The 11,943-nt window shown below is 48.1% G+C and overlaps 1 protein-coding gene across 6 annotated transcripts in view; it reads right to left on the bottom strand.

Annotated features, from left to right (window-relative positions):
• Positions 1-6,013: 6,013 nt before the first annotated feature.
• PLCH2 (phospholipase C eta 2) overlaps positions 6,014-11,943 on the bottom strand; it is a 323,217-nt gene continuing 317,287 nt past the window's right edge. For all 6 annotated transcript variants that reach the window (XM_030537215.1, XM_030537214.1, XM_030537218.1 and 3 more), the window contains one exon: positions 6,014-9,025. In XM_030537215.1, the coding sequence (XP_030393075.1) occupies positions 7,302-9,025 (1,724 nt within the window). In that variant the 3' untranslated portion in view covers positions 6,014-7,301. The remainder of the gene's footprint in view (positions 9,026-11,943) is intronic.

The following is an 11,943-nucleotide window of genomic DNA, read 5'->3' as shown; positions in this document are numbered from 1 at the left end:
GAGGCTGAGTGTACGTTACGTACACCTGGCTTTAGTTACACACATACAGCAGAGAGGGGACAGGGCAACCCCTTGTGGTAAGATGAGGCCCTGAAACACAAACCCTTGTATCAGAGGCCCGGTATGAGGCCTAAGGCCTGAACTAAAGTAATGGTCAAGGCTTTGCTAACATAAAGCAGAGTTAAGCTGTGAGCTAGAGGCAGGCCCTGCTCACAGAAGCTGGCAAGGAAAGGGCTGATGCTGCAAAAACACACATACCTAAAAAGTACTGGACACTAGAGATATAAACATGTGCCAGGATGGTACTAGAACACTCTGATACTTGCATGTTCCACACAGATAACAAGGAACAGGCTGACCCATCCTAAAGACAAGGCAAAAGGGTAATGTGATGGGTAGAGTTGTTTTGTTTGAACCAACATGTACCAGGTGAGAGCTGGCACCTTACGACGTAGAGGGGTTGTACCTCAATGTGTCAGGAGTGAGGTGCAACTTGATTGTACCTGTGTATAAGAATTTACCCCGGAGGAGTTGCCTTGTCTGGCCTAGGGGGCAGTGGTGAGTCCCGACACTGACTGAGTCGGTCCATTGTCAGGGAGCACATATGTACTAGTAAAATTGTAGACATCTGATCCAGGAAGCTAGAGACTGTGTTTTGTTTGGCAATAAACCTGGCCGGGTGCCTTCGGCGTCTGTGGTCATTGGGGGGTTCTCTCGGGCTCTGCTGTGTCAGCAATCTGCACAGAGCCGGGGCAGCACACACAGGGAACATATCCATGCAGCCGACTGTTACCAACATTGAACAGAGCAGAGCACCACACTGGTGACGTTTGATAACACCCCTTCTTCCAGGAATCTTGGCCCACCACCGTTCCTAGGATGCAACTCTGCCTCCAGCCCTGGCTCTACTCAGAGACCAAGGCAGAGAACAAACTCTCCTCCAGAGCTGCCTCTGCACACACCTTTGCCTAACAGAACTGTCAATTCAAGGGCATAAGCCAAAGCCCACTGAAATCAACGCGAGTCTTTCTAGTATCATCACTGGGTTTTGGATCTGGCCCTCCATTGAGGAGACCGCACAAGGAATGACAAGAGACCACGGTGGATGAAAGCAGGGGCAGGGAGAGAAAATGCTCAAATGTTTTCTCATTCTTATGGCTGCAGAGAACCCTGAGAAGCTCCGTCAGCCATCTCTCTCTCTCCTCCTGGCTCCCCTTCAGGGTCAGTCCCCAGCTCCTGTGGTTGGCACCAACACCCTCCCCCTGCAGCTTAGCGTCAAGGCTAATAAGACCATCACCCCATTTGTTTTCCACTCTGCTCCCAGGAGTCAAGCAAGAATCCAAGCAATTGTGGAGGTGCGGGGGAATAAGCAGCTTCCTGCTGGTTCTTGTGAACATTTTCCAGGCTATAAGAAGATGCGAATTATGTGCAGGATTATGCCCAGCTGGTGGCAAGTGAGGGATAATCAGCTAATAAGTGCAACCAGGGGCTGCTGCGCAAGTTTTGCTTTGCCAGGATCAGTCTTTAAAAATACAATGGCATGCTCACCATCGGCAACCCCCAACCCTGAGCTACAGGAGGGGCTTGGACGACAAACCCTCAAACTCTGCAGGGTAAATAGCTTGCAAAGTGGAAACCCTGGTCCTAGTCACAGGGGTTCAATGAACTGAGCAGCATGCAAGGCCTCATGGGAAGAACTGAGGGCAGGAGAAAACTCTTGCTGTCTCCACACTGGCTGCTGGCTGTTCAATGCAATGCTTTTGCCTTTTCCAGCAAGCTGTAGTGCTGGGTGCATGGAACACCTTACCAAAAGGAGCTACAAGGGATGAAGAGCCCAGTATTCAGAAGCCTTGCTCTGAAGACCCCACTGCTGTGTCTGGTCCAAATGTCCAGCACGGGATGGATCACTTGGTGATTACCTGTTCTGTTCATTCCCTCTGAAGCACCTGGCACTGGCCACTGTAGGCAGACAGGATACTGGGCTAGATGGACCTTTGGTCTGACCCAGTACGGCCGTTCTTCTGGGCTCCAGAGCAAACAGTTTCCTTTTTTGGTGTTTAGAGGGATGAAATATTTTATTCTAAAGGTGGGGGTGATATCACAGCACTGAGGCAAAACACACTGCAAAATACTTGCTTGCATAGGAAACCCTGTAGGCAGCAAGATGACTCTAGATACCCCATTACCTCACACCTGCTCTTGTGATTCTACCTAACTCCCCTGTCCCTTTGCATCATAGCAACAGATGGCGAAGACCCTGTTTCTTTCCTGGGAGACAGACACAGCTGCTCAAGGCCTCCATTCCCTATTGCAGAACTGGGGTAAGAACACATCCCTGGGATGCTGCAAGGCCTAGATAGGACGTAGAATAGAAATGGATCCAACCCACAAAACTCAGATCCAAGCTTCCTCAAAGTGGAGAGGTGCTTGGATTTGGGGTGTGACCGATAATCCAGCCTTATGTTTACATAGGGCCCAGCCTCCACGCTTGGGTCTAGGTTCAGATCTGTATTACAGGAGCAGAACTAGAATTTGTATTCAGACCCATCTGTGGCACTCTGAGAGTCTTAAGAGAAAGATACTGTACCGAAGTGCAAAGCGCGGGCTCCTGCTCCCTTCTGACAATTCCAGTCTCACGCTGCGTTTATAACGAACTTGGGAAAATTCCAATAATCATAATACCGATGGGCTTGGGAGAGGTGGGGAGACATGCGGTAACTCAGCATCCACACACTCGCAGGGGGGATGGAAAGCAAGACCACAGGAAGCTCACAGAGCAATGGATGTGCAACGCTGTATTTATTTCCTCCTCTGCCTGGCGGATGCCAGGGTCTCTGAGGGGTGAGCCAGCCCCTGGTGATTGTATGAGCGTGACTGAGTTATTACATACAGCACTGGGCAGCAACTCTCACAGTGCAACGTCCTCATGGTTTATTTCAGCTTCCTTGCCTGTGCTGCTCTCTCTCTACATGCCCTTGGAGTCGTTGTATTTATTTTGGGCCCAGCTGACCCGTATCGCTTTTCTGACTTGTGCCTCAGTAACAACATTGTTAATACTGTTCCATCTGCAAGGCCAAGTTCTGCATTCGGTTACCCCTGTGCCAATGCTCAGATAGCAATGGATTGGCCTGGGTTTGACTTGGGGACAAATTAGTAGTCTATGAGGTCGGCCTGTTAGTAACTGAGGATGGAATTTGACCTGCAGGGTCTTAATTAGCGATGATGATGCTTCAGCCAGAATGAACTCCATCTCTGATCACAAGCGGAGGTTGCAGGATTGATGCTTGTCATTTTTTTAAACTTGTAAACCAGGAAGGCTGGAGCTGGAAGTCAGTGGAAAGTACTGAGCCAACACGATGATATTGTAGGAGTCACATCTCAGAGCAGAAAGGCAGCGTTCGCTCTCTGGCCTATCCATTACTGGCCTTATGGAAGGATGCTGAATTCACCTGCCCTTGCTGCTTATTCCCCCTCGGAACTCCTGCTGCCATTCCATCTCTGGCCCATGCTTATTCCAGACCTGAAGGCAGGCTGCCATTCTGCTGCACAACAATCCAAATGGGCCCTGGCAAACCAGGGTGTGTGCAGTATCTGCCAGGGCTTTGGGCTGTTACATGGAGTTAACAATATAACAGGGATAGTTTCTTATATCTCCCCTATGGCTCTCTGAGGCCAGAGTGCGCTATAGAACCACTTCACCTGTTATAGTAATGGGAATGTTTGCAGCTACTGACTGGTCATAATTATTATTGATTACTACAGAAGTGTGGGAGTGAATGCTGCCGGCAAGGCAGGGGGTGTCCTGTGACTGCTGCTTATCATCACCAGCATCAGGCTGTTAATTTGTGCTCTATTTGTGGTATCCACGCTTTCTTAAATGTTGATTGTAACCTCCATCGGGCAGGGCCTGCCTTTTCATTGTGTCTGCTGGTATACTGATGGAAGGGGAGACTGATCAAAGGCAGGTAATGGAATTAGGCACCTGCCAACTCCCAGTGGAAGTCAGTGGGGTTTGGGGACCTGACTCCCGCTTGTATCTTGAAAAATCCCCCCTACCCATCTCACAATTGTTTAGGCAATATGGTGAGTGACAGCACTTCCCCAACTTCCCTCCGCAGATCAGCTCTGGACAGCAGCATCCAACCAACCGAGCAAGAATGCAGAAGAGGACGCAGAGAAACCAGTGTGCCAGCCAACAAGATTAAACGCAAGGAGAGAAATTAAGGCAGCTTATTAAACTTCTGTAGACACCATGAAAGAAAATCCCCCTAGAATAACTACTTGAACACATCATTAAAAGTCTTCTGTGTAGCAGCATTCACTGTCCCCTGGGTTTACTGGAACACAGCAAACCGTCCAAATATGCTTAAGAGACAGCTGCTATAGACCTACAAGCAGGTGACAAAATCCAAATAAACCAGAGGGTGTTAAAACAAGATGCAGGTTTCATAACTGTGAAAGAAGACAAGAGGCTGGAAGTGGTTCATGGTTTTAGCTTGCATATTATGCATTGGTTAAATAAAATGGTACTTAATATGACATGAATACAGAGAATCAGATTATTAAACTAGACTAAAAAAACCCCAAACTAAAATGCGTTTTAAATGCCTCTTCTCATTTCTTACCTTAACCCAGCAGGGAGCTTAAAATAAACTATTAACATTCTCAGACCGACACACTCTGCTTTATGTACGTATAAAAGACATACAATTTTTCAGCCCAATGATAAATGGTGTTAGAGTCCAACTTGGTGTCTTGTGAATATTAATGAAAGCGGTTTTGTGTCGGTGACAGTGCAGGACGAGTCCTGGCAAGCCATGCATTCCGCTTTGCCAATCGGCATTATTTTTCAGAGATTCAAAAGGCCCCATTGGGTCACTTCAATAAGTGTTACCATAGTCCCTGTGCCCTGGGAGTCTAGCAAACCTTTTGTCCAATTGGCAGTTGGAGTGATAAGATTTCCATCTGAGAGATTTAAGGATGTTGGACTTTTTCAAGGTCACTTTAAAAGCTCTGTCGGAGAAGCTAGCCCCCCCTAAGCCGTCCCTCTAAGCATTGTGATCAAGTCACTAGCTATCATCTGATAAGGTGGCTTTATGATCCAATATCCAGGTTCGAAATGCTTGTGGCCAAATTGAGCCCTACTATCTGTGGGTCTGACTCCATTAGTATTGGATACCCTGCAACACAAAGGAGGTTTATTGTCCGTCCAGTGTAAATAGTGTGAACTGAGCAATATGCACCTTACTGCACACGAGGAGGGGCATTTTTGTATGAAACCCACAGAGACATTAAAGAGCAAAGACCAAGGGCCCTTCGCAATAAGAGCAGAGGTTTGCTACTATGTCTTCAGTCAAGCTTCACCTCACCTCCACCACTGCAACACTGCTTCACAGAGAAAACAGCCCAAGTTTACCTTCCCTCCGTTCTACTCAGCACGCACAGCTTTGGCTGTCATGGAACAGCTCTTACAAATGAACGATCCAGAAGGTTGCAGCTGCCCAGGACTGAATCTTGCACATTTTAGCAGGAGGCTCCAAAGCAGCAATAGAGACACTTCATCGAACAGCTCGGCAGCCATTGAGGATATCTACAGGAATGAGCCAAATCTCAGTGCCTTCACTGGGAGTCTTCCATTGACTTCAGTGGACTTTACATTACGTCTTTGGTTCAGGCCTTTACAGAGGGGGAAGATACAGGGCCACCTAGAACAGTAATCTAGAGGCACCCTCATCCCTTTGAACCCCACCCCAAGTAATGATTGTGAGGATATGTAACACAGCAGGAGGCCACCCTCCAACCAGAGTGGGCTGCATTTCGGTGGAACTGATGGACATAAGTTGTGTGGGATCCAAAATGGGTGGCCCCTCGGAAAGGTGGTACATCAAAAGGCATGTATCATGCAAGTGAGAAAAGGGGAATTAGCCACATTTCCATAACAAACTTATAGGGAGTATAAGAAACCCTGGGAATTTCTCTTGTTTAGCTGCAGCTAAACAGTTCAGAAGCTGAAAAAGGTTAAATGTTTTTATTTGAGTAGTATCAGACGGCTTTACAAATAGATTTTAAAATTTTGAACTATCCAGAGAGGAATCATTACAAACAAAAACAAAAATATCCCCAATAAAAGGGATTAGGCAGACTGAAAATAAAATTAAAACTTTAGCTCCACTTTAAAAACACATCTAGACAAACATTCTCCTTCCCCACCAATAAAATGTACATCTAGTCTCAAACAACAAATGATAATCCTAACAAAAATAAACTAAAAATAAAAAAGGTTAAAAAAATGAAAAAATTATTCCATTTAGGTTGGGTTTAATTCTAAATATGTTCATCTAAAAATCTGTATATATATATATATATATATCTGTATCTATATCTCTCTTTTTAAAACATATGCTCAAAAATCTTGTATGGCAGTGCATAACAGAAAAATTCATCCTGAAGGTGCTATGTACAGCAGCATGGTTAAAATCTCACCTAAAAGGGTCAATTCTCTTTTCAAAGGAATAGTAGCATCATTTTAGCTATTGCAGAGCTAAACAAAGTCAATAGAAGACATTTCCTGTCTGTTTTCTAGCACCTTCCTCCTCCCTCAAAATTAGGTTCTGAAACAATAACTCAACACAGTTTGTATACATGGACAGACTGGGTTAAAAAGCACTGCTTCTGAACATGGAGAGATTCCTCTTCCTCAGCTTAAAAGAATGAGGCAATGGGGACTTTCACTGGAACATACAAGACCAGGCTGGGTGGTGGACTCTGCTGTCTAGATTATTAACACAGAAAACAGCTACACTGTGGCTTTGACTATCTCAGAGTGCCTCTGCCTCTTCTGAAAAACAGCCAGGGGCCAGATTTTAAAGCTAGGCCTCCCTTTATGGACCGCAGTTTGCAGGAGCAAGTAGCTGTGGGCACCACTAGTGTCACACAGAGGTTTACCTGGAAGGCAGAGGCAATGTAGCTTGAGCGCACAGATAACTGCAGGTGCAAATTGGTGGCCAGATAGAAAAAAAAGGCCAGATTAGAGGCTGCCAAAACAAAACAAGCCACCCCAAAACCCCAGACCCTTAAAACTGAAACCGTATCTGCAAGCCACTGACTCCACTGGGCCTGCCCTAATTCTGGATGTCCAATACGCTGTCATCCATCTCTTCACAGCCCATCTCTTTGGTTGCTTTATCTTTAATGGGGGCGAAGAAATGTTATCTCGTGTGTGGGCATTTCATGCCTCTTGGGTTTCGGAGTTTTGCTTGGACAGGAATGTAAATATCGACCTTGTTCAGCGCTTCCCAGCATTAGAGTTTCAGCATGAAGAAGACCTCAGTGTCCTGGTTAAAATCCGTTTGGTTCTTTAGACTGGGGGAAGCTAAATCCGTACAAACTCCTTTTGCAATGCAGCAGGCTCCCTCAGGGTTTCCCCTCTCCTCAATGGGGCTCCCGTTGATCTGACCCAGGCTCTGCAACCGCTGCCTCTCCTGGGCTTGCTTGGCTCGGTTGGCAATGTACCGCACCCTGCTCTGGCTGCGAGAGGATGACCTGCGGAGGAGCAAGCCCTCCTCTTCCTCCTCGGATTCAACTGGCTCGAGGCTAGTGGGGGAGGTGATGTCGTTTTCCTCCTGAAAGGCTGTCAGCTTCTTCAGCTGCTCAGTCAGTTGGTCCTGGGGCTTGGCCGAGGACCTCATGCCTGAGGAGCGGCGTTGCTCTCGCATCGACTTAGTGACGAAGCTTCTGCTGATGCTCCGGTACTTGCTTTCAAAAGTGCACACGATGTCATCGGAGGTGAGATCCCCAAGGCTTTTGGATTTTGCCTGGCTGGTCCCTGCTTTATCCTGGGCTTTGGACTTGACAGAAGACTGTTTGAGACTTTCCATGTAGAGCCTGCTCCAGGTATGCCTCCTCGGGATGGAGGCTAATGCATCTTGAGGAACCCTGGCCAGCGGCCTGGGGTGCAGCTCATCAATTGATATCTGACCGGCCCGCAGGTTGGGATTGGATTTGCTCTTGGTCACTACTGGCATTTCATTACCAGATGTCGTAGCAGACCGGGGGCGCATGCCCTTTCTCACAGCAACGGTCTCAATGTTTTCATGACGGGTTCCTAGATCTGGAAGGCTTTTGCGAGCTAGGTTGGGCAGGGAGAGGTCTATCACAGTGTCGTTGGATGACATGCTGGAGGAGGAAGACATGCTGTCCCGATGACTGCTGGAATCTAGCCTGCTCCAGATCTGGTCATGAACAGTGGCATCAGAGTACACTTCTGCTGCCGGGGACAGGCTACTTGGATTTTTCATTAAGGCTGAGTAGTCGAAATTCTTGTGCCCTTCGCTCTTTGACCTCCTCACTAACACGTGAGAGCTGGTCAGAGAAACAGAAGCAGCTGGAGCCCAGGCAGGCTGGATTCTTTGGAAAGCATCTGGAGGCAAAGTCGGCTGGGTGCTGTTACTCAGGTGGCTTGGTCGTGGTGGGCTGGTTGTGGCACCATCCTTCTGGCTTATGGGTTCGGCAATGCAGTTCACATCTGGTAACATTTGATCTACATGGTCTTGTTGCTTCTGACAGTTTTCAGTGGAATGAATTGAAGTATCCCTTGGTGCCAACTTCCCCCAGGTTCGTTGAGGATACACTGCCAAACCAGACTGATCTTCTCTGCTACCCTGGATCTTTTCCCAGTCACCCCCATCTTCGAGTGGTCCCTTTGTGCTTCTACTTTCATCTTCCTGGCCCAACATGCTTGTGGCTGCTGGAGTTACGAGCACTTGGTCTTCTGAAGCCAAGCCTGCTCGTGGTTCATGAGCAAGAGGAGCTTTCTCAGGTTGGTCTGTTGGGCTACTTCCTGCCAATCTAGATTCACTGGAATGATGAGACACAGACCCTTGTTCAGAATCATTGCTGGGGTTAACAGGCTGAGGGATGCAAGAACCAGCATGTTGTTTTTCATTGGCAATGATGGGCTCTTCGGTCATAGTTTCTAGGCTGCATAAAGTAGTGACTGACCTCTGCCTTGAGAGCTGGCAGATACCTAATGGGAGGGAGAGAAAGGAAAAAATACATGGGCGATGCAAAGGTTAATCAAACTATCAACAATGCTGATTCACTTACAGATGTATATTCTACACAATATCCCTTTGCTATGAAAGCTGTCATTTGTAAGAAACGTTGGCCAAGATTTTCAAAAGTAACTCATGGTGATGCTGGGTTCCCAACTGAAGACATGCAGTTTTCAGAAAGCGATGAGCATCCAGTGAGACATACAAAAATCACTAGTCACTTCTGACCATATTTGTAGCATGTTACTTCACTGATTATACATATTCAAAGAAGAAAAACGTATGCTTGTCTTTGTACTGATGCCTACAATCCTAACCCCATCCCCCATCTGTTTGAACTGTTCTATCCTTCGGCAGAACTGAGAACGGCCAGCATGAAATAAAAGTCAGAAGATCACTGCTCGATCAACTGGTGGCGTGTTTGGCATCCACTATATTTCAAGAGGAAGGTGATGCTGGAGCAGTACAGGAGATGAAAACCCAAGTGATTTAAAAAAAATCTTTTTAAGCAATTTGCCCATTTTGTTACTTATCAGCGATCACAACCTTATTTTGACAAATGAATTGGTTATTTCTTTTTTAAAGACCACACACAAAGGCATGCTGATGAAAACAAAGTCGACAGTCCACTCTTGAGAAGTCACTGGAGTAGCCAGTTGCCTGAACAAAACAGATGCTTGGGTTACTTTCTTTATCTTGTAAATCCTAACATACAAAACAATCATGCCAAAAAAACAACAACAAAGAAGGCTGCCTGCTGACCAAAATGCAAACATGCTCCAAGAACTAGCAAAGCAGCAGAAAGAAGCCAGGCAGCAGTTTTAGGAGGACAAGGAGGAGGTAATTATAAGATGCCTGGAAACTAAAAAGGAGCACAGGCAACACAATGCTTGCATTAGCGACACTCAATAAACAGTTACCTTGAACTTGCTTGTCCTGTCAGTTCTTAACTACAGAGAGAGAGAGTGTGCATGTGGAATAGGATAGAACAGAGGAAAAAATCCAGTTAATTTATGGAAGGCAGGAGCAGATAAAAGGATCATTTAGTGGGGAGGGAGAGGAAAATAGACACAGACAGCAATACATTTTTTGTAGGATCCTAAGAATTTTTGACCAACCAGAGCACACAATGGATTGCATAAATTGGACCCAGACCAAAGGTTTTTGTATTAAAAAGAAGTTGGCCAATTTGTAACTGTTCAAGGAAGTTTTGGAAACACGTAGCCCAAGTCTGAAAGCCCCTGTGATTTTTACCTTACTTGACATTCTAGAGTTGCTATAAAAGCACAAATGAGCTTTCCAGCAGATGCGAGTTATCTTGGGGAGAGCAGAACCTAACTCCAGCACATAGCTGCCCGACGGACACACACAGAAAAGACGTATAACACAAGCAGGGCATGCATGCAGCAAGGTAAATCAACAACAGGTCTAGACATATCTGACAGATTCAGAGGTAGATTCCTTGTCATCTGGATGTTGCCCATTCATCCATCTCCAGCCATAGTTCCTAGCTGACTGGGGGATCAGTCTAGTGATCTAGCGGCATGAAAGCAGATGCCTTGCCAAGAGTCAGCCTTGCTGGTTTCTATGAGGACCGTTAAGTAGCTTCAACTTTCTCCCCTCTCCAGCCCTTTTCCTCCCAGGTAGAAGAAAAAGTCCCAAAGGCCCAAATCTGCTCCACTGAAATCAATGGCAAAGCTGCCATTTATGTCAGCATCCCTGGACCTGGTCCAAATCAATATGTTTCCTAGACTGCTTAGGGGCAGGCAAGGACTCTAGGTGCTTTCATAGCCCCTAGGCCAGAGGGGAGCCACATCCGGCCCACAGGACCCTTCCCTCTGGCCCCTGAGCTCCTGCCAGGGAGCAGGATCAGGACAGGCTTGCGGCGGAGCCAGTCCAACTCCCCGGCAGCGCGGTGAGCGGGGCGGAGGCTAGCCCCTGGCCCCTCTCCTTCTGCTCCCCTCTCTCCCTCGCAGTCACAGTTCCCCCAGCACCTGGGCTGCATGGCTGCAGCTCCAGCCGGGCGGAACGGCCACAGAGCTGCCAGACCTGGTGCAGGGCGGCGTAGTCAGGGGGCAGGAGCAGAGGAGGTTCCAGGGGGAGAGGGGCAGGGGTGGTTGTATGGGGGCAGTCAAGGGGCCTGGGCCCTGCTGCCGGGGACAGGGGCAGAGCAAGCCAGGGCTCCACTCCACACCCAGCATGCTTGGCCCCTGTCCCCAGCAGCCAAGCCCAGACAGGGAGAGAGCGACCCCCAGGAAGAGCAGCCAAACGAGTGGGAAGCCCAGGGGGGACAGTCAGGGAGTGGGGAGCAGGGGGGATTGGATAGGGGTGGGTGTCCTGGGGGCTGTCAGGAGCTGGGGAGCACGGGGGATTGGATAGGGGACGGGCGTCCCAGGGGGATGGTCAGGGCAGAGAGCAGGGGTGTTTGGATAGGATGTGGGAGTCCGGGGGGGGCAGTCAGGGTGGGGAGCAAGAGGGATTGGATAGGGATGGAGTTTCCAGGGGGCTGGATGGGGGCAGGGGCCAGGCCACACCTCACTGTTTGGGGAGGCATAGCCTCTCGCAGCCTTCCCTACTTGGCCCTCCATACAATTTCTGTACCCGATGTGGCCCTAGGGCCAAAAAATTTACCCATCCCTGCCCTGGACCACGTTAGTGGCTGCACACCGACTCCACGCCATGCCATCAGGCTGGAAGAAGTGCCATGGGCTGAACATTGACTGTCCTGTTAGTGTGGGCTGAGGCACGCTAGCACGGCAAAAGAACCAAGGCTCACAAGGTTGCTGCCAGAACTCTCCCTATTCCGTGGCACGAACAATGGTAAATGGTTCCATATGTCTTGGAGCTTATGAAAAATCTAGATACACAAAGGGTTCTGCAGTTTTGGTTT

This window comes from Gopherus evgoodei, chromosome 18 (assembly GCF_007399415.2).
Source record: "Gopherus evgoodei ecotype Sinaloan lineage chromosome 18, rGopEvg1_v1.p, whole genome shotgun sequence".
Classification (NCBI taxonomy): Eukaryota; Metazoa; Chordata; order Testudines; family Testudinidae; genus Gopherus; species Gopherus evgoodei.
This window is presented reverse-complemented; position numbering and strand designations above follow the sequence as displayed.